The 27164-nt window shown below is 46.1% G+C and overlaps 1 protein-coding gene and 1 long non-coding RNA gene across 3 annotated transcripts in view; both read right to left on the bottom strand.

Annotated features, from left to right (window-relative positions):
• Positions 1–4918, bottom strand: part of LOC139049539 (uridine 5'-monophosphate synthase-like) — a 39244-nt gene extending 34326 nt beyond the window's left edge. Inside the window, exons 1-3 of the mRNA XM_070525080.1 lie at positions 4450–4918; positions 4231–4329; positions 3084–3245 (exon numbers count right to left, since the gene is read on the bottom strand). Of these exons, the coding sequence (XP_070381181.1) occupies positions 3084–3245; positions 4231–4329; positions 4450–4581 (393 nt within the window). The 5' untranslated portion in view covers positions 4582–4918. The remainder of the gene's footprint in view (positions 1–3083; positions 3246–4230; positions 4330–4449) is intronic.
• A 13548-nt stretch (positions 4919–18466) lies between these two features.
• On the bottom strand, positions 18467–26803 carry LOC139049538 (uncharacterized). Of its 2 annotated transcripts, none has more exons than XR_011508378.1 (3): positions 25994–26803; positions 25567–25862; positions 18467–18576 (listed from the first exon to the last, which is right to left on the bottom strand). It is a non-coding gene; the product is annotated as an uncharacterized lncRNA (long non-coding RNA). The 2 variants fall into 2 exon arrangements; XR_011508379.1 differs by having other exon boundaries at positions 18505–18572.
• Between the last annotated feature and the right edge of the window lie 361 nt (positions 26804–27164).

Raw genomic sequence — 27164 nt, 5'->3', positions numbered from 1 at the left:
ATCCCTGAGAGCTAGCACCGTCCGGCCCAGCCAAGCGGCCGAGAATGCAACTACGGCTGTCACGTTCGCTCCCATAGCAGCACGCCTCACATGGCAGGTCGCACCGTTTTTTTCTTTAATCCAGCGGCCGTGGCTAGAAATACCTCTCACTGCTGACAATCGCTACTAAAAAATGGTGTGTCACATTACTCACTCACGTTATTGAACACTCACATTACATTGAGCTGTATGATTGCTGCACGATATGACTTAACTATGGCACTGACGGCAACAGAGATCTCTATCTCTTTACCTCCGAACAAGCAGAATAACACGCTTTCACTTGCAGCAGCAACAGCATACCCCCTGGGCTCACAACAAAAATAATAAGTTATTGCAAAATTCCTTAAATATAGGGAAGATGAGATATTTAAACTATTTCCACTTGATTGCTTTTGCCACAGAATCACGCACTCGAAATGACTCAATGTAGTAATTAGACAAGTAATTACGCAAGCTATTCCAACTTTTGTAACCAGAAGAGCCATGTGATTCATCCCAATGGGAGACTTGAAGCACACCATCCGAGCAGCTCGTAACCGTTTCCAGAATCCCAGAAAGCTTATGCTGCAAATGTATACACCGTAATGAATAACGGCTAATTTCGCACATAAAAATGGAATCGAACACACGAATAGGGCAACTGTCATGGCCTTCGTGGATGCTCACGAGTGACGTAACTGCTTGTGCCTCCCCATCAAGCGAGCAGGAAGCGATTCAGATGACGGCTCGACGGGGACACTCGCTTGATGCCCGCCCGTGGGGGAGGCCCAAGCAGTCTCGTCACTCATGGGTGTCCATTAAGGGCATGGCAATTGTGGCAATTATCTTCGGCTGTTCAGTTTCATTTTGCTGTGTCAAATTAGCCAGTTTTCATTGGGCTGCAAGCATCGGCAGCGTAAACTTCTTGAAACAGACCTTTTATGGGCAATCCCACCGTGCGCCATAGGCACACGGCGCACCATGAGGAAAGAGTATGCGTCGAGCGAGTGGGCTAGCCCAGGTGCCCTTTTGCCGTGTTGGCACCATGGGAGTACGAAAAAAAAAAAACAAAGAAAGAAAAGAGAGAACAATGCAGCGCTTCTTTCTTGGCGCTCCTAACGACATAAGTACACATGCAAGAAATGGAAAGAAAATAGCACAGTCTATGTGGTTAAAACAGCTGCCCCCTTTTGAGGGGAGTAAACATATCACCTCCATTGTTGAAGAGTTCGTTCACAGAATGCCATGCTGTTGTGTGGCATGTAAACAAAGAGACCATGGCTTCCTAAAAGAAAAGGTATTTGTGCCTCTTCTGCTGCCGCAGTGGTATGATAAGAGAAACGCACACACATTGCGAGGTTTTAGAAACAGCCAGGGTATTTGCCGGTTGGTTACTCATTTATTCTTATTTCTAAAGAAAGAAGAAGAAAGGAAGCTTTGCCTATACTCCTTCTATTTCATAAGAAGACATTGTTCTAAGATTGAATTGATGGCCTGGGTACTCCCAATATTGTTGTTTCTGTGTTGCAATCCCCTGAAACCAGAGCTAGTAGCTTGCAATACCGTTCTCATTTGAGCGCATTGATCACAAGTGAAGTAGGTTGGTGCTTTGTGGTGACAATCTCTTTGAAAGTCAATCTAATCAGCTGCATTAAATAAGAAAACATTAGGTGGGTGTTTTCTTTGCAATCACAACGAAGCGATATGCTTCATCAGAGCACTTTGCACCGCACTGCGGAGCACACTAAAAAATTTTACGTTTCCCTCTCAAACGTGGCATTGGACATTTATGAAATGATGAACTTGACATTATTGCATAACAAAGACAGAACGAAAATAATTGTTTTTGTAATGCTTTAATAAAATTGTGTGAAAAACTCTGAAGCGATCTTCTCTCCCTAAACCTCACATAGAAAAATAAACTAATGCTCACTTGTAAAAAATGGAATATTAAACAAGGCGGACCATAAACCAAGACTACCTGAAAGTTGCCTCTACAGCTGTGGAACATACTACCAAGTTTAGTATTCAATCTGCACATTGTTTATTACACCTAATTTTCAGTTTTGGCTGTCACCCATTCTTATTCAGAGTAGAGGGGTGTGCACACTAAACAGGTGAACGAGGTTCTCAGCTCAGCTGTAAAAAAAAAAAAAAAAAAGTAAAGCAGTGGCATGCGGGATTACTAGACAGCCGGCATCACAAAGAGATGAAAGGCCATCGCAGCTAAACAACAAAGAAGACATTCTTGTTTGAATTAGACAGTAACAATGGGTCACCTTGGCAAAATTGCTTCATTTAGCACTGCTGACAGGTGCTCATTAGACCCCCATTTTATGGCATGTGAGCATGCCATAAAAAGGTCTATTCTGGAAATGGTTATGAGCTCCTACGATGGCATGCTTCATGTCTTCCATTGGGATCAATTCCAGGCTTTCTTGGTTAAAAAAGGTTAATTAGTCTAACATTCCTAATTGTCTAATTACTACCTTAGGTCTTTTTTCAAGTGTATGGGTGTGTGGTAAGAGCAATCAAAAGGAAATAATTTAATTTTCTCATCTTCCCTGTTTTGAAGGAACTTTTAATGCATTTTGTGAAACACCCAGTAAAGTACATTACATTTTGAAAGCACAAAGATGCACGTGTGATAATAATAATAATAATAATACGTGACCTGACATAACTTTACATCCACAAGTTGCAGTATGTGAAGTAGTTATACCACAGAAAGCATCATGGATTTAAAAAAAAACTTCGCTGCAAAACATGCTGAGTGAGACTTCTATGACTGCCTTACGTGAGTAGCTTCCACAGCGCGGCCTCCTAAGTATGAAATAGGGCATAATAATAAACCCTTCTTTGACAAATGAATGAGCATAGTTTCCAATAAGCACCTTATTGGCATAAACTGGTTTAGTGTTACTCTTTCCTCTAGTTTAGACTGCTCAGGCTTGCCTGAAAACCTAACACCAACAAAAGCGGGTTTCCGGAGACTCTCGGCAACACAATGTTAGTCAATATGCACAACACATTCCCATGTATTAGAAGCCACACCAACACACCTGAGCAATCTCAATGATGCTAGATCCACTGCTGACAATATCCTCGATAATGATGCACTTCTGGCCAGGATGGAAGGTTCCCTCAATTGGGCGTTTCGTGCCGTATGCCTTGACTTCTTTGCGGACCATTACCATTGGTTGCTCCGTTGCCATCGACACACACTGCGCAAGCAAGTGGTCACCAAATGCAAGATTACTTGTGTGCATCATCAACAGTGACCTAGATTTGGATGTACAAAATAAATGCAAACATTATTTGCACTCATCTGCACTGATTTATAAATTAGATGTCTGTTCAAGTATCTCAGTGAAGTCGCTTTTGTGATTCTCAGCATAAAAGTTTGTAAAGAATTTAGTCGATGGTCTCCTCTTCAAGGGATTTATTGCAACACTAAGTACTGAAGTTACTCGCATCTGTAATTCTCTGCAAGGTCATTTGCACTGGTCAAACAATCGAAGTTGATTACCGCAGGCTTTTCTCCAAATGCTTTTTTCCACAACTAATGCTTGCACCTTCTTTGGACTGCTGTAGCTGCATTATGATTCCAGCTTAGTTGGTGCATAACACTGTTAAATAGTTATGTCACAGTTAGTACAGGAACCAGGAATTAGATGTCTTGCATAAAATAGGCTATGGTCAAACATTTCTAGTCCAGCATATATGGTGATTACAGTCATACGGTTTGACCTGAAATTTATTTTCACAACTATTCGTCCAACATATGGTGACCACAGTCATGCGGTTTGTCTCGAAATTTATTCTCAAAATACTTTATTAAAAGGCATGAACAGCCAGAGACGCAGTGCCGCTACATGTTGCACAGATGAGAGCTTTAGAATATATGATCCTTGATTGTAACGAAATTATTGGAAACACGGCATTTTCACGCCCATAGCGTAAGGGCGCCAGAAAGCTGAACAGGCACCTTCGACAATGCTAAACCTTGACGTTATGGAGAAGCTTTCCAAAAGCGTTAGAGAAATGAATGCGTCCACGTCGAAAATTTGCAATGCTATGACCTGCAACAGCTATCTGATTCTGCAAAAGCAATAATAAAGCCCGTCAAAACATCAGGGAAGTCTAGCAAACACCAAATCTCTCGAAAAGCGCCACATAAGTTCGCACCGTACACCTGTGTGACCTCACCGTAGCAATGGGAAGCGCCGTGTATGGAACCCCGCACAGAAGGTCGCCCTCGATGTTGTCTTCTTGGATCTTGGCGACGACAGCATCGGCGATGTCATGCTGAAACGTGAAATGGAGGTTTTTTTTTTCTTTTTCAAGTGGAAGTCGGCTGCACAGCAAGAATCCTACCATGACTACTTGTAATATCCATGCTAGGTCGACAAGTTGAAGTATACATACAAGTAATTTCGGGTAGCTCACGGATACTCGGAGGTCCACGTAGAACGGAGAGGTTATGCCACTCTTCAGCGTGAAGGTGCCGAACTTGACGGCTCCGGCGTCAACCAACTCGCACGCCAGAGTTTCTCCCATGATCACAGGCAGAACACGTGAACGGGCTCGTCGATGTTGCTCGGCACGAACAGAGCGTCACAACTGGACATCAACAGTGTTACGTACACAGGCGACGGCTCGATCAGTAGCGCGATGGGGCCCAGCAATGTGCTTAAGCAAATCGTCTTCAGGGGACCCGCTACAGATATCCCGCGCAGTTTGCGAAGCCGACCCAGGCACCCAGGCGCAGTCACGTGCGAAAAACTTGGACTTGCAAACAGATGTGGACGTCGACGCGGTCGAGCGGATCGTTGGCATGACAACCGCGTCTATATTGTGATGATGATGCCGACAAGTCGCCTTGTCCCGCGAGCTACTTTTGGCTTGCGGTATTGAGCACATCGGGCCCCTTGGGCCGGCGTTGGGCGTACCCGGTGAACGCAACGGGTACGTTGCGTTCACCCAAATAGCCAACTTATTACTGATTTGGCTTGGCTCCCGTTGGATTTTTAAAAGGCGGCGGTAGTGCGCTTTGGACATTTCTTGAATTTCTTGTGAGCGTCTGTCAAACAAGGTGTAACCTTTCTCTATGGTGAAACCTTTACGAGGTGTTTATGCGCTGTATGTTCGATTTAAGTGGTCTTCGCTGCCGTGGTTAATTTGTTTGGCTGGTTAGTACATGTACAAACGGTCTTTTGTGATGTTCTGGAGTTGTGGAAGTTCGTCGCCCCTATTGCAAGTACTTGCGTTGTCGCGACATCATTCGAACACTTTACGATCAGAGCAGAAACAAGTGCTGTAACTTACCCTGGTTATTGTGTAGGCGTCAGCTCTCGAAGTATTGGTCAATGCACGGTGGGAGCCCGTTTTATCTGCGGATGCGTGCTTGCACCAACTCTGACGAAACTCTGATCATTCGGGACCTATGAAAGCAGTGCTGTGTTGTTTTTGTTCCCTGCTTAGTTCGCCTGTTTACATACTCGCCTGAATGTGTGCTATTCTGATTTGTAAGTTTTCCCCCGTTGGTCTGTACCAGATACCTCGCATTCAGCTGCTTGTCACCTGTGGTCGTTTTATAACTGCTGCAGAATTTTGTCCTTAAGTCGAATAAACTTGGGAAGAAAATCGTGAAGCTTTACTCCCGAAAAGCACTTGTACGTCCATAGAATTTACAGTTCAAATGCAACACATATCCTCATTTAAATTTTAGAAGAATTTATAATTTCAGTAAATTGAAATTGCAGATAAACAGAATTCAATAAATTGAAGATTTCTATATGCACACCAAATAAGTTCTGCAAAGTAAAACGGTTTGTTACATTAAAGGGGTTGGGACACCAAATTTCGAGGCTATAAAAAGCATGTTGTAGGCTGCTTCCGTATGCAAGGACACCCAGAACGAGGTATCAGACGCTGCAAACATTTCAAAATAATTTTAATTCAGCTCCAAAAAGTCATTAAAAACTCCTTCTCGTAGTCGAGACCCATCGCTAGCGCGGCAGCTACTACGTCACAGAGGAGGAACGAAAATATTGACGTCATAGCACACCAGCACAAAAACGTGACGTATGATGAGTAGCGATGAAATGCCGATTACGGAGCCTGCTGAGCCGAGCGACCGAGCATAGCCTCCACTATGACCGAGCTACAGGCATATAGAAATCCTTTCTTAATGCAAAGAAGGGGTAAGGCGTGCAGACACGGACACAGGAGGAGAGAAGTGGACAGCACGAACGCCGCACGGCGGCCCGCGAATGGCAAACTGCGTGCAGCGAGTTGCCGTGCCTACTCAATGTGAAGGCCCGTCCACGTTAGCGGCCCGGAAACTCGCCGCACGCCGTTTGCCGTTCGCGGGCCCCCGTGCGACGGCGGTTTTGCTCGCGAACGGCGAGATTTCCTAGCTGTAGAGAGCACGGGCCCGGGACCTATTTGTGCGGCAGCCGTACGGCGAAGCGGCCAATCAGCGTCCGAGGAGTGGTCACTCTGTGCACCGACGGCAGCTTCACCGCCTCTGATCGTTCGGCGCCGCCGATATCGTGGCTAGGCCCTTTCCGGTTCACTTCGAAGCTAAAGCTTACGACGCTTCGGAATGAATCACCGACTCTCACAAACCGCAATATTTTCTTACCGTTGTTGTCGCTCTTCGCAATAATTATAATAATCGCGACATGCACTTCGAATCGCCAGTTGACCTCTGCTGGCAGAGCACGCGTATGAGCGAGCAGACGACGCAGCATAGTTTTACGTCACTGTTTTTTGTGGCTCACGTGACCAAGCCATGTTGCGTTTCCTCCTCTGTGACGTCATAGCATCCCCCAGAGCCCAGAAACCGAAACCGAAATCGCTCGGTATAATAATGCTATCATTAAATTATTTACCGGATATATATGAATCCCGCTGTGTGTATCGTGCTCCCTGAAGCATGACGCAACGTTTGAATCAACAAACGCATGAACGAAAATTTTGATGTCTCCACCCCTTTAAAGTTCAATATATGGAGGTCTAATTGTACAAAATTGATTGATATAGGGGTTGATTGGATACAGGGTGTGCATATTCACACGCCTGGTTCCTTAGTCAGTCGTTACGTGCCGGTCTACTTGGGCAATAAACCAAGCAACAATGTTAATGTTTTCGAACTGTTAATATATCGGGAGCACACCAAGAAGGTGATCTAAAACCTCCAGGCATATGGTGACTTCCTGTTCCAAAAGAAAAAAAAGTAATAGTAATAATGTGTACAGTGGCATAGCAGAGTAAACAAACAAGAAAGCTGTCTTTTTAAGACAATCCTACTTTTTTTTTTCCTAATTACAGCAGCTGTGCAAGGTGTTCTAGATCAGTTACAATATTTGAAAATTCATTGTGATGGGCCAGTCTGTTTCCCTTAGTGTTATAATGGCCTCATATTCTTGCGAAGTTAATCATATTACTCCTGTATCCTTACTACATTGAACTCCTGAAATGTTTTATCCCGGCCACTGCTCCTGCTGCTTCTGCTTAATAGTTCTCAAGGCAATTATATTGCCCTCCTCTCCCTATTATTCAGGCAGAGAAACAGATCCACATGGCCATCACAAACTAATTTTCACTTGCACATGCCCTGACGTTCAAAACATTGCAGTTGAGCTGGAAGCTAGAGGGAAGCTAGAATTAGCACTAGTGAAATGTGAAGGTTGTTAGCAAAAGTGCCCACAGTGTGTGAGGCCACAGTTTATGCGAAGATAAAAGTTTTGAGAAAGATTGTATAAATTTTGCAGTTGATGTTGTTTTATTAATGCTGCTCTTGCTTTAGTTATCCTTTCTTTTTAGTCACCATATGTGTTAAATGTCGCAGCATTTGATATTATAGCATTGACATATATCAGTGGGGTGGGGGGTCCTCATCTGGATAGTTCATTTCTGATGCATACACTTTGCATGGCTTGTTCGCGTTGCCAACACCTACTGTATTACTTTGCAATTAAAACCTTCTCAATTGTTTTTCGCACAAAAATAAAACAAGCAGTCTGAAAATGTTCCTTTGTATCATGCAATATAGCGCTCCTCTCACCTAAAGCTGTATGTTCTCGAGACACAAGTTAACAGCTACATGTTAGCTGCAAAACCTCTTAAATTTGCAACAATATCGAATATATTGAGACAAAAAAGCTATCTCGGTGAACATATTGCTGCAGATGCTGACCAGCACATGAGTAGTGCTTCTTTTATTACAAACATATAATCACATTGCAGAGAGTGTGTACCACTTAAATCACAATCATTTTATTGAGATATTTTTGTGTCATTTGCATGTGGCAGAAGCAGGAAATAGTAAGCTGACTCTGCCTTAATGCAAACATATGCATGAGAGAGCGCTTAAAGCATTACTTGTTCAAACCGAGGCTTTGGTGTCTAGATTTCACGACGAAGAGAGTAAAATGTGAGGTCACTTACCCTGTATTCTGAAACCATCTATGACTGGAAGCTTCATTCCACTGAGATGAGCGCTGTGCCACCCCTTGACTGAAGACGACGCTGTGTTTCACAGTAATTGACATGAAGTTTAATTAAAACTAAGCAACCGCCTGTGTCAAGGAGTGGGGCTACTGTGCATTTGAATCCACGTGGAGGGTTGAGTGGAGAATACAGGAGTTAGTCATCTTTACCTATCCTCGAGCCTCTTAAGAGATTTCCTACAAAATTTAAGCTCAGCCTTTCTGTTTTCTTACAGCATGGTTATTACAGGTGGTACAAAACATTCCATTGTACAGTTTCTATAATTCTTTGGGAAAACATCCATCACCTCACTAAACAAGAATAGGCTCAATAGGTTCACTGGTATCATCTATAGTGTTTCCCTCCAAGACCTATTGCTATTACAAGGCATTGCAGACATTCAGTGACGTAGCCAGAAATTCATTTCAGGGAAGGATTCTCCACTGGCCACTACCACTCCCCCATCACCTCTCTCTCTAGCACTATATAAATGTGTGGAGGGTTTTACATCACACCAAGACAAACTCCTAGCACTCCCCGGACAGGAATACTTTAGCAATGAGGATGCACATTTTTACGTTGCCAAAACTTTGCTTAACTTCTGACAAAAGTTTTTCATTGCTAAGACTACGCCTAAAATTATGCTATCATCCTTGTGCTGTTTTTAAAAATGACTATATTAAAAATAACATTTTGTTTACAAATTGATGTATTTGTATAATGTATATTATGACCTTGTTGGTACATTACTTAGGAAAGCGAACCGTGCTAAAAACATGACAGCGCTCTGTCTTGTGTCTTCTTGTTTGCAGCCCAGACTTGTTGCAGCCCAAGTAACAGTGAAAGTCAGCGTTATTTTCTTACCAGATTTGCTAGTGAGTGGTTCAGCCATGGCTGTGTATAAAAGAGAGCGGGCACTATTTTGCAAGTCGCCTATTACTTAATTGCAGGCATTATGGGCATGCTTCCCTGACACCTGCCTATTCTAAAGACTGCAGAGCAGCAAGCACAGCATATGCTATGACGGGGTAGGTGAATCTCGGCTAAGGCAACTGGCCACGGCTATCTGGCGTTGAGCGATCGAGCAGTGATGAGACAATCCCCCTGTGTTCCATAATTTTTCACTTCATTCTTGATGCCCTTAATGCACGTCACCACCCTAGTAGCCCCCTTACCGTATCATCCTCCCCACTCCCTGGAGCTCTCTGAAACTCTTTTCAGCTAATCACTGTCCCACTTTTCAACATTCACGGGGTTGTTGAATGACACAGCATTCTATAACATTCCTATATTTATGTTTCTGTGTGGACATCGAAGCCATTCACCTAGCTCCCATAGTTTGTTGTGGCGGCTTCTTAGCTCCCCTGGTCCAGCACCCCGTCCTTGATATAGATTGCCGCGCGCAAATCAGCATTCTGTAGGCCTTTCTTTCTTGTCCCGTTGTCTCTCCATTTTTTCATTCTTAGCAGTGTGTACAAACTAGCCTGAGAGCAAGCTCTTCTGAAGTTTATTAGCATAATGAAAGTCAGAGTCAATGGAAAGTAAAAGAAGAAAAAAAGAGGTGAGGGGAGTGTTTTTTATGAGTTTTCTAAACAAGCAAGTTGTAATATAAGTAAGTTGTATAATAGCAAGCACCAAGTATGAAAGATTAAAAAACGCATTTGCACTTCTCGTCTGACGAAATTTACTGTGCTTTTACAGAAATGAAAATCATTGAAAAGGAGGTAAGTGTTTACGTTGAGATACGAGCACGTAATCTGTAAGCCTCGTAAGCTTATGTCAAGTAAAACAACATGAAATCTTGAGAGATTGAGCTTCTTAAGTACACGTGTTATAATAGGAACACCAACCTTCATCAGGATGATAAAAGCACTGTAGATCAAGGTTCTCCACGTAGTGGAAACATTGTTAAATCTGTTAAGATGTGAATGTGGGCAAGTTTGTAACAAAGTTCTAACTTGCTAAAGCACATTACTTTCCTCATCGAACTAATGACTATAGTTTCTTGTACATGTGTCTTGATCACATTCAGCACAACATTATGCATTTTTTGCTTTCTTTAATGCATTCTGTAGCCCCTCAATGGATTCAAGATGCTAGAAACCTATGTTGAACTACAAAGTGCTTGCCATTAAAAAAGACAAGAAGTCAGTTTTTGTGTTAGAAATATTTATTAGTTAGAGAAAGGCTAAAATTTAGTATGAACATTAGCTATGTCTTGAATTTTTCATCCTACTCATTTTACAGTTGAAGCTAGCTTGCTTCTCAGGTTACTTGTGCTTAGAATTAAAGCACAACAAACAGATGAATGGCTTGCCGGGGCATTATTCACAGAAAGTGGTCACTTTTCTCACTCTCACGTACCGTAGTGTTTGGGCTACTGCTGGTACTGTTGGCCGCATAGCAGCCAGTGCAGTGCCACTGAGTGTTGTGTGCCGATGTGCCAGTTTTTCTTAGCATGTGGACACTTCTCCCATGAGTTTCTTCGATGTTGTCTTGACGAGGGCCGAACAGTGAATGAGCCAGTTCATCTTGAAATTTAATAATTGGCGTAGAGTTTCCTTCAAGCATGCCACGAATGTTCCACGCATTTATGATGGCACATCCAACAAGCAACTCAACAGCTACCTTTCTGTACCATTTGAGTCCTTTTCTAAAGCAGTTGTGGTATAACGTCATTTGGTCGCTATAGTCGACGCCCTTTTTTGCTGCATTGTAATCAAGACCGGCCTGATGTTTCATGATTGGTGCGCCGTCCCTTGTTTTCTTCCCACTGTCCACCAAAGTTGCTTCATATTTGGCGACAGATGTGAGTATCAGAACAGGCCTCTTGTCCATCCACTTCAGTGCCTTCACTCCATTTTTTGGACTGAAGTTCGGTAACACTGCCATTTGCAACCTTTACTTCAGTGAGATCTTTTGGCAGCCCTTTCCTCACTGAGTGAACTGTGCCACGAATGAAAGTGTCTTCCTTTAGAAGGCGAAAAGTGAGCGGCAAGCTCATGTAGAAGTTGTCTAGGACAGCGGGCACACAACTTCCTTGTAATTTTGCAGGAGCTTCAAGCATACATCTTCGGCATGTCCGATGCCAACTGTTCAGTCACACTTTCCGGCATATACATCAACCTTTAGCCTGTAACCGTCTTTGGTACATGCCTTGAACAGCCTGACTCTGTAAGGACGAAAGTCTGCCACGCCATGGCACTATTGTTTCATCTATCACAACCTCCTTTCCTGGCTCAAGCACAGTGGCAAAAATTTTGGTTCAATTTCTCTACCAGAGGATGGATCTTAAAGACATGATCCTGCAACTCTGCAACCACTTAATTGTCCGCAAAATGCCGGAACCTCGAAAGTAGGAAAAAGGCGATCACGGCTCATATTTTGACGAATGAGTTCAACACCATACAGGTTACTTTTTGCCCAGTAGTGACTCAGATAGGAAGATGGACGAGATTAATACAAATTGGTATTCCAACAAATGCTTTCGTTTGTTGGAGATTGGTTTCCATCCAATTTTTCAACTTTGATTTAGATTTGGGAGTAGGAAGACAAAGGAGACCAATACAAATCAGTATTCGAATAAATGCTTTAATTTCTTTGGCATTGGTTTCCGTCCAATTTTTCAAGCGTGATTTAGATTTAGGAGTAGTTGGCTTCAACACTTGTTGTGTGAACCTGTTTGTTTCATTGACCTTCATTTGCCAAATTTCATCCGTAATAAACAGTGAACATGGGGCATAACGGCTAGATGGCAACTGAATGATAGTGGGCGGCCTAGAGTGTGGTGTCGCACAAGGCGAAGTGGTTGTTGCCGGTGTCCATTTCTCTAGAGATGGGCTGAGACAAATGAGAGCATTGTATCCTGAATCATTCACCTCAGAATCATCAGTCAGGTCTGACTCTCCATTCGACATGCTGGCTGAGGTCTGTGATGGTTCGTAAACACTATCTTTGTCACTGATTTCACTGTCCACTGCTGAACATCTGACACTGAAGCACTTGACTCATCCGCTGGTGATCGCGAAGTTGCTGGTGCATTCTTCTGGCCCAAAACTAAGTTAATTTGCTTCCTCTGCATTATGCTTTCTTTTTTTTCATCCATAAGGGGCATGAGGATCTATCTATTAGACACGCTGAAAAGTTTGGGAGTAGCAAGAAAAATGCAGGTACTTATATTCCAATGGCATGTATTTCAAAAACTGCTGCGAAAGTTTGCAAGAAACCCAACTGAGAAATGTGCTGCCACTCCACTCTCCGAAACAAACATGCCACCCCATGTCCAATGCAATAAATATATATATTAGTTGCAGTTTCAAACCTCAGATGGCAACACAAGAGCGAGAATTCTTGCATGTAGGTCACTGCTGAGTCACGCCACACACAGCATAAAAACGTTTTCATTGAGTGCATTGTGGATTGCCAGTGGGTCATAGCATTTAACATCAGACAAGTAGTCTACTGGCTATCTATAACCTCACACAACAAAAATCGTACCTCTGAGTTCAAGTGTCATAATGTTATCGCAGCAGCAAGCAGATGAATGCCCGTAACTTTGCTGCTGCATAGGAGCACAGGCTGTGCTGTGATGGCACTCAGAGTAACACGTGACTTAGATTCAAGGCAGCATCAGTTATTTGTTGAATCTGTTGCTTCAGTGGACTAATTAAAGTTTAGAGAAATAATGAAAAATACAACCCGAATGTCTGGGTGCTTTTGTTTTACTTCGCACTGTAGCAAGAGAGATGAATTTCCGTTTCGTCTCCTTTTTCCGACGTTTGCACGCGCGCAGAGAACGAAACTATACGTCATCGTCTACTGTGTTCCAGCATTGCGATCATGCATGCTCTTTTATCCTCTCGCGTTTGCCTCAGTGCTGGGGCACTGACTTATACCGCTAATCACGTGTTCTCGTGTAGAGCGCGCATTATCGTCCGCTACAGGAAACGAGACAAGCGCAACAGCTCGCGCGACACCGTCACCGGAAGTGTACGTGCCGGTGACGGTGAAGACAAGAAGACGGTAGGGTATACCCGCCGCGCGACCCCTCGGCTCCGGTATGGGAGAACGCAGTGAAGGAAATTTGCTTACACAGGCGAAACGGGGAATGTCGAGAGAGTGTTTATATAGGCGGCGACGCTCGCCTCCTGAAATCATGTGTTCGCGGCACTTCAATCATTCTCTATGTGCTGTTAATGAACCAATTTGAAAAATGCTTGCGGTAGAACACTTCTTAGAGGGCACGTAACAACTTTCAGCGTGTAACCAAAATTTGTTATGTAGCCTGTGAGGGGCCCTTTAAAACAAACTCGGTAAAAATCGGGTGTACCGTGGGATGTTGTTACAGCTGCGTCGAGCTTCACAGCCCTCTACACAAGCATTGCTGTGAAGCCTGTGGCAGAAATAGAGTTTTATTAAATCAAAGGACTGCATAGAACGCGCTCTCGTGTTGTGCTACGTGAATTAAATCATTCGTTTCCTGCCTGCACAAACGTTTGCATCTCGAGTGGATTTCAAGCACACCGTATAATAACGTGCAGTTCCGTCGTGCTTCGCAGCACTATACACAAGTACTGCCGTAAAGCTAGTGGCAAAAGTACGATGTCATGAAACCAGATCAATGCATATACCACGCTCTTTTGGTGCGCTGCGTGAATGGAAACATTGCTTGCCTGCCTGCACAAACGTTTGCATCTCGAGTTAATATCAAACAAACCATATAATATGTGCAGTTTTGTCGAGCGCTTCACCGCACTGCATGCAAGCATTGCCGTAAAGCCTGTAGTATAAATAGGGTTTCATGAAGTCAAATTAATGCGCAAACCTCGCACTTGTGGTGTACAAGGTAAACAAAGAATTCGTTGCCATGTCTCCGCAGTAGTTGGTCACGTTGATTTGTGTGAGCATATTGGTTCATGTGCCCCATCTACCTCTGTGATGAGAAAATAAGAATATCAGCTGCTATATGTGTTGATGCATATGCTTTTTATTACAAGGTGTAGGAGCAGTACATCTTACTGCATGAGTAAACCACTCATGGAAACAGTACGTTCCTTGAACATTGTAGCTATTTAATAGCCTAGGAAGCGCGCTATATTGGAAGTTGCAATTTTTTTTTCTGTTCGCAAAATTCAATAACTCAATACATATGCTTTTGCTAAAAGCAAAAAAATAATAAATTTCGCAATGATATGTGTGCTGCGTCAGTAAGTTAAGTAGGCAGCACATAATCAGGCTAAACCAGAGGAATATCTGCAGGTAGGGATTTATACAAATGTACAGAGTATTTAAAAAAAAATGTTTTCTCAAATGTTTTCAGTGTGGAGTAAGGAGTTGCATATGCGTCCAGCGCTGATTTCCAGCGCTTAATTTTTGTTGCACCTTGATGTAACAAAGACGTAACACTGAGCACTCTATTTTGTTACATCAAAGTTGTTTTTTTACAATGGAACACTGCATTCTACTATACGTGCCGCTCATGCGCCCCAAAATTTTTGCCCCTCTAAGGAAGTCACCGTTTTAAGTCACTGTTCTCTAAGTTTCGTCCGAAACTTAGATATCGCTACTTCCAACACTCGTGAAACCAGCAGCCACGTCGGCTTGCCGCCTTTACACCGGCCGCAAATTACTTTTAAAAAATGTGACACGCGCGGGCCGTGTAATGCACTCTGCTGCACGCGGACAGCCATATGCACGGGCACGGCCGGGCAAGAGACGTCGCGCGCTCTCCTACCCTAGCGCGCACTTGATCACGGGACGTGGACAGCGCGCATAAAGCTGCCATCCTTCTCGGCTCACCCTCGCACCCTTTCATTCGCAATTAACCCCAGCATGCGGGATGCAACGGGGCACTATAATTTTTGTCACACTTGGACTTTAAACCAAACATCAGGGCGATGGCGAAAATTCGCTTAGGGTGTCCAAAAATTGCTATCGCAATAATACACTATGGAGAAATTTAGGTACTATGTAAATTATCTGTGGATGGGTCGAAACCCCCTAATTTCCCAAACACGCACCCATCCACTGGCACGCTGCACACATGGATCCCGCGCGGCACGCTGCATCATTAAGGCGTATCGTTCTTCTCTATAGCTCTATGATCATTTCTGCAGTAGTCACTTGGCGAGAAGCTTAATTTCCAACCTATGCGCAAGTGTCGTACCTGAATTTCGAAAGTACACGGACCATATATATGTTGGCAAAATAATCGGAACTCACTATTTAGACTCGCCAAAATTATACTTAGCTGCTCACTTGAACTCATAAGAATATACTACTCAGCCGAGCTCACTCGGGCTCAAACTCGCCAAAATACTGCTCAGCTGGGCTCACTCAGACTCATGGGATGATCTGAGGGAGTTGACTCATCAGTGAGTTTGCCAGCGTATGATGTGTGCTGAACCACAAACCTGGCTTTCTTGAATAAAAACAGTTGGTCGCTGCAGCATATGGATGCACATAAGTGTAATTCAGAGAGCGCGGCACTGTAAAGGCTGCCACAGTTACCATGCCATGCTGCAGCTCATTTCAATCATGTCAAATGCAATTGCTATTTATCTCATCACAACACCTCATTTTCCTGCTTAAGGCTTTGGGTGAATTTTCCTTGGCATCCATTTTGTTACTCTAACAGGTTACCAGTTATCTGTTGCCTATACGAAATTTGAAGTTGTGCACATGTCATGTGGACTCCATGCCAAACTCGTAGTACTGCATGCGTTTTTGCAGTTAGGTCTAGAGTTACAGAATCGCATGTGGGAGTTACTTTAGTTAGCAGCTGTAGCTTTGGAACAAACACGTGCATGAGAGTGTGCTTAAGTGTTACCTGTCAAGACTGGGAGCACCAAGGCAACTTGTGCAGTAAAGGCATGGGCAGTACGAGCCCACAGATTTTACTAAGTGTGGCTGAGGTGATGCTTCTAGATTTCACTATGAAGAGAGCCAAATAAAAGGTTGCGTATCCATCATACCTATTCTGGAGCCTTTTCTTGAGCTTTTCTAAAACATTAAGCTCAGCGTGTACACTTTATCACAGCATAATTATTACATGTGATATAAAACATCGTATTGTGCAGTTTCTCCAACTCTTCGTGAAGGCATCTATCCATACATTAAACAGGAATAGGCTCAATGTTGACATATCTCCACAGTAGGATCTCCAGGACCTCGTACTGTCACAATGCATCACAGACATTATTTAAGTGAACTCCAGAAGTGAAGCTCTTCGTAACATTGGCTAAAATTGTATTTTTATATAGCAAAGTGATCATGCATAAATCTGCATGTCATGACAGAACACTTTGTTTCTCACGGACTTTAGTTTACAATTGTTTTCAAGATCAGGAAAATTGTGCAGTGTGCTAGTTGGTTCAACATACTTAACACTGTTGTGCGGAGTGACGAAGGGACAGGACTTGAGCGAGAAAACAATAGACACCTGAGCACAAACTATCAACTGGTGATTATCACAAGGCAATGATTCTGCTGAAAAGTAGGAACCAAAGGAAAAGACAAGTCGTGGAAGCATACAACCTCAAGGTGGACCCACAGGGCTCATGTGTCAGCCCGCCGTCTATTTCACTCAGCAATAAAGAGATTAGCATAATCACTGACAATAGAGGGTGTAGGTAGACCGGGAAGAGGACTCCTGTGCATGCGTGTAGGCTTTATGTACGCTTCACTTGCAGAAAAATAAACCAGTTCATAGTTTGCGCTCAGGTGTCATGTGTTGTTTTCTCGCTCAAATCCTGACCCTTCATCGCTCTGCGCAACAGTGTTAAGTTTTCAGGTTGGTCACTATGTGATGTAGGAAGGGTAAAATTGATGGGAAATCCCAATATTCTCGGGCATATCGCGAAAAATATGGCCCAAGTCAAGTGTCATTTTAGGCTTCACTGTCCCCTTATATAGGGCAAATAGTAATAGTTTGAATTCTATGGACGCTGGTTGCTTTTTCTGACTTAACCTAGGCAGTGCTCAGCTCTCAGTTGAAAGGAACAGGTAAACAGGAGGACTTGCCACATAAGCAGAAGGTAGCACTCCAGACTTAAGCTTAATATACTGCGTGCTTCCAAAGCCCTAGGGGGCTAGTCTGTAAGTGTTGACTAAGTGGACTGTCCATTCCAGTACACGCTGAATGAAAAGAGCACGAGAGCCCATGGTGATGATTGCCACTTGCTCTACCAGCTTATAGCTCTACCTAATCAGTGTGTGCTGAAACAGTCCACTTAGTGGATCCTTACAGAATCCTTCCCTAGACTGACGTTTATGTTGGTAGGTTGCAAGTATTGCACTTTCTTTCCTTTGATGTGGGCAGTTCCCACATATGGATGCAATTTAACATATTGTATTCATATTGCCTTTGGTCTATGCATATCTAATTCATGCTTATAACCAGGCCTACAAGCTCTTGTCCTGCATATTTATATAGCCTTCTCATTGGAGAATGGAGTCATTTTCCATTATACCCTCAAGCACTTGAAGTAGACACTGCAATAACCCCAAGGGAGGGGGGACAGTAACGCAAAAACCTTACTGGGCTTGTGGTGCTGCTAAAGGATGCACACATACCATTTATGCTAAAATTCCCAGCAGACATTCCGAAGTTTGTACGGGTTCGACTTTAGCTGGCTAAACTGAATGATTCATATTGAAGGCAATTCTTGCAACATTTGGTCAAACTGAATGAAACTGGACAGCACAATTAGCTGTGTTCATCTACCATTTATACGACTGCTGCCCCGAGCATTTTGCCTGTTACTTTGCCTTTCGTTTCTGTACTATCAAGTTCAAGTACACATGTACTTTATCACTGTACAAGTAGAATGGCTTCAAGGCTTTTCCTGGGCATTCAACAGTCACTATTCCTATAAACCTTCCTGCATGTGAAGGCAAAAGAAACTTATTAATTCATGCTGGAAGTATAAAAAGACAGGTATTTGCACAGAAAATGTTTATTTTGAGCACCGAGGTTCTTGCTGATGTAGATATGGTGCTGGCTCCCTCCTTGCCCGAAGCATGTGCTTGCTGTACACAGCACCAGATGATGGCTTCCTAGGTCAAAAGATCAAAGTGAAATAAGAGGCATTTTGTTTTAGCCCCGGAAAGAAAAAGCAGGATTGAGACATTAACATGTATAAAAAATACTTGCCTAAAGAAAAATTAATACACAAGCAAATTCACTAAAGAGGTTCACTTTCAAGAGCGAAAGTATGGTTACGATGAAAATTACAAGGAAGCTTCACTGCTCATTGAGGTTTCGGTTCAGTAGTTGTTGAGCCACGAGGGTTGGCATGCTACATCTTGCATATTATGTTTTGTAGAACAATATTGCACTTTGAACAATGTAGTGCCTATTTAAATGAACTGACAAGGAACGCTGAAACTCCAGGCTAGTTTGGTCTGCACAAGATATGATACAGACACTGTACTGCATTCATTTAGTGTTTTTGTCACTGATCTCGTGCACAAAGGTCATTCACACCTATCCTACATGAAATGCAGTTACTTCTTTGAAGCTTCATCTAGTCCTTGAATTTGCTGCATGCTTATGTCTAAGGGAGTTCGTTTGGTTCCTGTTAATGTAGTACATCTAAGCAACTGTTATCAAATGCCCATAGTGTTCCCTTGCATGTACAAAACATTTTTGGCCCTTTAAATGCACAATACTCATTACATTTGACACTTGGGACTCGTGCAAGGCGCCATTTAGTATTATATGCTTGTCCACATCTGATAATACTTTCATAGCTGGGTCATTCCCATGCCAAATGCCTTGGTTATTACTGTGACCATCTCACACTTTTCCTTTAGAATATTCTTGTCCACTTTTAAGGAAGCACCCCACGACACAATGTCTCCATCCTAGTGGTGCTATGGAGTTAACTTATGTGCTAGTTGTAGCAGATGACGTCAACTGAAGGCCACTGAAGATAAAACTCTCTGCGACAATTCCTTTTACACAAAAAATGCAAACAATACAGAATAGTCAAAATGTAGTTATCTGGCAAGACTGGCTGCATCCATCATCTTTGTTTGGCGCAATTCTGAGGTGGCTCCATGTTACAAGACGCTTGGCGATTATTGCCATGTGACTGTTTGGGACTCTATAAAACACAAGAATTGCCTTACTCCGGCCTTTCTCTTTGTGCAGCAGCCAAGGTTATTATTCGTCCAATCGCACCGTGTCCTGTTCGTGTGTCCATAGACTAAATTCTTCACCACATTGTTTTTGCGGTATTTCGTGAGTGACCCATGAACTCATCTTGGGGTGGGACTTCTTATCTTTGGCGTTTGCTTCTATCTCTTGTCGTCAGCGCCTCACACAACTGGATGATGCCACTGGCAATTCTCTTCCTAACCACGAAGAATGCATTCGTCTCGTCACCTCTTCCGATTACGTTCTTTGGCCACCTAGAGAAAAGATTATAGGTGTCAACTCCTGTAACATTGTGGATGGCGGCGTATTCATTCTACCCTATGACCATACCCTATCTCGAGCAATTCTGATTACCCCTGGCCTTATTCGCTTCTCTGAGGGGTCTGCATTGCTTACTGCAATAAACCAAATCGAACCCCAACTGTTGCCTCGTGGATCAACTGTCACTTGAGCTGTTGACACTCATGTCGTTGCAATTGTCACGAAGACAGCTCAGTGTGTTCTTGCGTCTGTTACCGTGCGCTGAACAAAATCGTGCGCAAAGATGTTCACCCCGTGTCACGGATGGACGATGCACTAGATTCACTCCACGGTGCTGAGTATTTTTCTAGCCTTGACTTTAGACCAGGCTACTGGCAAATACCGATGTCCAAATCCGACAAAGCAAAAACGACATTTGCTACCCCTGATGGGCTCTACGAGTTCAGTGCGATGCCTTTTGGACTCTGCAATGTGCCTGCCACATTCGAACGCATGATCGATAAGTCTTGTGTGGCTTGAAATGGAAAACCTGTCTGTGCTATCTCGACGACATTGTGTTTTCAACCATGTTCTCACAACATTTGCAACATCTTGATGAAGTCCTTGCGTGTCTTGCAAATGCTGGTTTGCAGCTCAACACAGGCACACGCGCGTGTGCGCGCGCGCGCGCGCGCACACACACACACACACACACACACACACACACACACACACACACAAATGCAGTTTGGCCAGCAAGGCCATCAAAGTTCTGGAGCACATAGTCTGCAAAGAAGGTATTCGTCCGGACCCCGAGAAGCTTACTGCCATCCTCGAATTTTGTGTCCACTGCGTCAAAAAGACATGCACAGTTTTCTTGGACTTGCTTCTTCCGGCACTTCATATGCAACTTCGCTACACTTACGTACCCGCTCCATCAACTCCTCCCCAGTAATGCACCCTTTGTTTCGTCCGACGAATGTGAACATGCTTTCCTGCTTTTGCAACCAGACCCAGTACTGCGCCACTTTAATCCAACCGCGCCCACCATCTTTCACACCGACGCTAGCAGTCAGTCTCGGTGCCATTCTACTACAATGCGACAACACATTCCGCGAACGAGTAATTGCTTAGGCTAGTCGTGCACTAACCAGTGCAGAAAATTACTACACCATAACCAAGCAGGAGTGCTTTGCTGTTGGGCCGTGCAAAAATTTCACCCATGTCTTCATGGCCGCCATTTCACAGTTGTTACCGACCATAACACACTGTGCTGGCTTTCATCGCTAAAGAATTTATCAGGTCACCTGGGTTGCTGTGTGCTTCACCTACAGGAGTACGATTTCAATGTCACCTACAGGGCTGCAAAGAAGCATCAAGACACCAATGCTCTCTCTTGCTACCCTCTGCCGAATCATGACGATTCACCATAACCTCTCCGCGATTGTGTACGTCCTTAGTCCTCTTCATCGGCTTTACCCATTGTAGCCCTCGAATGGCTAAGACACAACAGCCCATCTGTCCTTGTGTCCCACTAACGCATCGACCCATACTGCTGAACTATTCTCCAACGCATGGAAGATTCTTCGTCACCTCCAAACGCCTGACTTCGTCGACAACTTAATCAATTCAAGCTGCACAATGGGGTTTTACATAGCAACATTTATCACATCGATGGCAACAAATGGGTCCCGGTCATACCATGTTCTCTGCAATGTGAGGTGCTTGAAGCCTTTCACGATCATGCGACGACTGGTCCTCTAGGCTACCACAAGACTTACAACAGAATATGAAGTTGCTGCTCCTGGCCTGGCCCATCTTCAGCCGTTGCGAAGTATGTTGCACCCTGCGTTCATTGTCAAAGCAAACCCAACAGCTCCTTCTGGCTCTTTACAACCGCTGCCTTGTCCCGCTTCGCCTTTTGAAGTAGTTGGAATAGACTTGTACGGTCCTCTTCCCATGACCTCACATGGAAATCGTTGGATTGCAACGGCCATAGACCATCCAACACGCTATGCGGAGACAGCATCTCTACCATCCTGGACTGCTGCTGAAGTCGCCGATTTCTTTCTACACAACATTATCTTACACCGCAGCGCTCCGCGCGTTCTCCTCAGTGACCACAGCAGTCTTCCTCTCTTCTATCCTTACCGAAGTTCTGTGCGCCTCTAACACAATTCGCAAGACGACTTCCAGTTACCATCCGCAGACCAACAGCTTGATGATTGCGATGTACAGTCACGTGCAATATGAATTGCAACACCGGTGCCCGTGGTCGAAGGGGTTCCAAGGCTGTACAGCTGTGCAGACACATGGTAAGTTCCAGACCGAAACACAGCTTCAATTAGTGGTGTCTATTAAACTGCTATTTCGAATGTCAGAGCTGCGGCGCAGCCGTGGAGCCCCTTCAACAACGAACAAGAGTGTTGCAAGTCATATTGCATGCGACTGTACATCTACCCTGGCCACACGAACGGGGATGCAATCCTGTCGTTCATGACATTCGCCTATAACATGGCTACGCAACGTACCACTGGATTTTAACATTTTTTCTTCATCTATGGCTGTTCACCAAGTTTCATTCTTGATGTATCATTCCTTTCGACTCCTGTACCCCCATCAGTTCCTTTCTTGGAACAGTTTGTGTCTCGCCTCGCAGAGTGCAGACGCCTCGCCCCGCTTAACACCGACGTCTCCCAGGACGCTCGCAAGTTTCGTTACGACTCGACCCACTGTGCTGTAACTTTTTCTCCTGGTGACAAAGTTCTTTGGACTCCTGTGTGCGTTCCTGGCTTATGCAAAAAATTTTGCAACACTTCTTGCTTATGCAACACTTCTTGAATGCCCACACCACCGTATCGTCGGGCAGCGAGCACAACCTGCGACACCCATGTGGCCACAGTGACGAGAGGCGGCCTGCGCAGCTGGCCGGTTGGGGTCATCAGGTTGTCGCCGGCCATCCACTGATTATATTGTTCACGGACACGGTCTTTAACAGGCTTGTTGAGCACGACGTCCAGTGGCTGAAGTGTTGACGTCATGCCTCCCGGAATGACGGCGAGTTCCGTCCTCCCGTCGCGGAGTGCCAGCTTCAATCCTGCGGTCAAGTGCCCGCGAAAGGCATCCAAGACGAGCATGCTCGGACACCGCAAGAGTGCCCCTGGTTGCCGATTCCAGACGGTCTTAATCCAATTGAGCATGAGGGCCTCGTCCATATAGCCCTTTTCATTCACGCGAACGACATCCCGTGGGAAAGCCTCTTTCGGCAGCGTCTTCCTCTTGAATATTATGTATGGGGGCAGCTTTCTGCCATCTGCGGTACACGCGAGCATCACCGTGAATGCTCGTTCCCCGTAGAAAGAAGCTCGACTTCTTTTGTGCCGCGTTCGCACACTGTGGTGAGCGACGGCATGTCGAACCACACCGGCATTTCATCAGCGTTGCCGATCTGTACCAACATGTAGCCATGCTGCTGCCGCAGACGGATAACATAACGCTGGAATTCGACCAACTTTTCCTCGTATGCCTCTGGCTGCTTCTGCCAGATTGATTTGTGCTGTCGAAGTGCGAATCCCTTGCGTTGCATGAAGCGACGAACCCAATAAATGGAGCCCTTGAATTGTTCCTTGGGCAGTCCGGATTCTCGGGCGATCTCAATAGCTTTGATGCAGATGAGTTCTGCTGTGACTGGCAAAGATCTGGCACGATGCTCGCGGACAAAATCCGCCACCCTGTCTTTGAGCTTCGGGTGCACTGCGCCATAGAATAAAGAACTTCGTCAGAATAAAGAACTGCGCAGCGCCCGCGAGTTGGGCCGCGTCGGTCACCAAGGGGGCGATAACAATGTGGATGCCGAAAGGTCTGCGCTCCTACATGCTGCCAGACGACTATTCATGCTGTGCCAAGGGCCGGTATGTAAGTCAAGGGGTGAACTTTTAGTAATATTTTTTGGAAAAGACCTCAACCTATATTCCGCACTATACGGTACTCGCACTGCTGGAGACATATGCCGTGGCCGAGAACCTACGGCTTCCCGACTACTCAGGTGCCACCACCTGTGCCACACGCAGTTGCACTGCGGCACCCTGCCTAGATGGAGTCCATAAGCCAGGAAAGCCACGCACGGCAATCTATGTCCGCAGCACCCTGGCGCGTGCTGTTCTACCTGTTGCTGACATCGCCGGTGGCCCCTTGGAGTCATGCGCCGTTGTGGTACGCCTTGGCAGCCAGGACACGGCTGTGGCGAGCATCTGCATCCGTCCAGGAAAGCCGTGGGATCCCTCCAGCCTCATCCAGCTGGCTGTTCGCCTTGGTGGGCATGCAGTCCTGTGCAGTGACTTCAACGCACACCACACGGATTGGGGAAGCCGCAGCTGCACCCGCTGAGGCAAAGGCCTCACAGATGCCATCAGCTGAGCTGGCCTGCTGACCTTGGAACACCAGGGAGCCCACCTACGTCTACCGCAGAGCTCGCACGGCCATTGACCTCTCCCTCAACACTGAGCAGTGCTCCTACTCCTGGGCCACAACTTCGGACAAATGGGGGTCTGACCACTTCCCTATTGTGATCAGCCCCAGGTCTGGGAGAAGGCCTAGGTCAAGAACTTACGTCACAGACTGGTCCCTGTTCCGGAAGCACTGCAGCAAGTTGGACGATGGCCATGACTTCCTGAGCGCCATCGTGGATTGTGCTCAGGCTGCCACCGTTCAGTGCTCTACCCAACCAGATACCCCCGCTCCGGACCTCCACCTGCTCAACATTCGTGCCTCCAGGCGCCGTATGGAGCGTGGAGCAATCCGGACGGGCAAGGCAGAGCATTGGACCGAGTACAGACGTGTAGATGCCCGCTGCAGACGCCAAGCCCGGCGCAGGAGGAGCCTCTGCTCTGCCATCGAGGGCAGGTCCAGGGGACCCCTGGCTTGGAGACTGCTCAAATCCCCCAGCAGGAGAGGAAGCCTACAACCTGTCCTCGCCGTGGCCATCATGCTGAGCATCGGCGAAGAGGCCCTTGCGGAGCTCCTTGCCAACCAGTTTGCGCTGGCTGTACCACGCACTGCAGCCATCCTGAAGGTAGGGCAGCCTTCCGTCAGCCTGCCTAGCTGCCTGCACAACCACCACACAGGGTCTTCGCTTCTGTAAATGGCCTGTCATCCAGTCTTGGGAGCCTGGCCTCACAGTTCATTGGCCCAGAAAGCAGTCCGAGCGCTTTTTCGCTGCCTGAGGGCAACAGACTTGAGTGCCCGACTATAGACATCCTACACTTAAGTTCTCTCTCTTCCTCTTTCACTCCCCATTCCCCTCCCCACGTGTAGGGTAGCAAACTGGACTCAGCCTGGTTAACCTCCCTGCCTTTCCGTCTTCCCTTCTTTCTCACCACCCAGGGTGGCCATCGAGCCAGGTTATGGCTATCTACCAGGACCCGCTGACGCTGCACGAGCTCCAAGCATCGCAGTGCACCAGGAGCCCAGTGCACCAGGAACCCAAATGCTTCGCAACCTGGCCGCCAACGAGCACCTGCACCTGCTTGACTGCTTAAACATCTGGCAGTCAGGGCAGGTGCCGGAGTCATGGCGCACAGCCTACGTGGCCCCCATCCTGAAGGCCGGCTGAAAAACGTGAGCTCCTATCGGCCAGTCTCACTCACCTCTGCTGCTTGCAAGCTGATGGAGGCCATTGCTTTCTGGCCGATGAGCAGATAGGCTTCCGGCGGAGCTGATGCAGTGCGGACTCCATCGTGGACGTGGTCTCCACGCTGGAAGAGGCCAAGGCCTGCGGTGACGCCGTGCTCCTGGTGCTTTTCGGCATGAAGGGGGCCTTTAACGGCCTGTCCTATCCAGTCATTCAGCAGGCCCTGGACCTATTTGGTAGAGGGCGTCCCACAAGGATCAGTGGTGAGCCCTTTCCTGTTCAACCTGGCCCGACTGCCTGCTGTCCTGCAGACTGACCCCCACAACCACGTGAATACCTCCATCAACGCGGACCACATCGCCCTATGTGTGCGAAATCCACCACACAGCCACAGCAGTGCGCGCTCGGCTCTGCAAAGAGCCCTCGACACCGCCGCTGCTTACCTGAGCTGCATTGGCCTTGCCATCTCGGCAAGGAAGACGGAGGCCATGCTGCTCCACCCAAGAGCAACCGCCCGCTGCACAGCTGCAACTGGAAGGCGACCTTGAAGCCCGGCAGTGACGTACCCGGGGCTACACGTTCATCACCGGCTGACCTGGCTGCCTGCTGTCAAGACCCTGCATGTCCAGGTCCTCTGGGTCCACAAGGCAGTCTCCCAGCTTGTTGCCCGAGGACAGAGCTGCACCACTAGGTGGGCTCTGCGGCTGTACCATGCAGTAGCCACCTCACGCCTGCGGTACGTCCTCCCACTCGTGGCACTACCACGTGCCCGTCTCAAGAAGCTGGAGCTGCAGCATAGGGCCGAGATTAGGTTCTGCCTGGGCGCTCCCTGCAGCTCTGAAATCGCTGCAACCTTGGCCGAGGCAGGAGCATGGTCCCCATCACTCCTGTCACAGCCCACATTCTACAATCAGCCACAGCTGTGCACATCGCTGAATGACACTGCGTTCAGGAATATCGGTCACATACCGACCGCACACACAACCCCCATCACACCTGCACTGAGCATTACGCTGCGGAGAAAGCTTATCAGTGAATGGCTACTGACAGCGCAGCGAAATTTTGGTTCTAAAGCAATTTTTCCCGACCGTGCAATGAGGCCGCAATGCGAGACCGCAACGAGGCCGCAATTTGGTGACTTTATTCACTACCGCCCTTAGCCGGCAGATCTGAACCATGCATCAGGAATGTGCATTTCCATTGGGGAACAATAGAAGCTCTTATTTAGGCTAAACAAGCGCGCGTACGTACGTACTTACATGCCGAACTCGGGACATCTGCCATTCAAATATTCTGCCATGTAGCAGCACCGTAATCAAGTAATGTTACTGTTACGTGCTTCTGACAAAGACTCTAAATAACTCTGAAGGAGCGCAGTTCCGTGTAATATACGTTCTCTGCATTAGGACACTGTAGCACTGGCTGGCCGGTGTGGCGGTCCCTGCAATGCATCATAAAAGCTCGTGAGGAACCTGGCTATAAAGTATCATCACAGAACACCTATATATGGCATCATGCAGTCGAAAGATTAGCTACGCGTAGTAGATGCACATCAAACGCAAAGACGAAGTATACTTACGAGAAGCAAAAGCCCGAAAAATAAGCGATCCACCG

The sequence above is a fragment of the Dermacentor albipictus genome, chromosome 9 (assembly GCF_038994185.2).
Source record: "Dermacentor albipictus isolate Rhodes 1998 colony chromosome 9, USDA_Dalb.pri_finalv2, whole genome shotgun sequence".
In the NCBI taxonomy this organism is placed as follows: domain Eukaryota; kingdom Metazoa; phylum Arthropoda; class Arachnida; order Ixodida; family Ixodidae; genus Dermacentor; species Dermacentor albipictus.
This window is presented reverse-complemented; position numbering and strand designations above follow the sequence as displayed.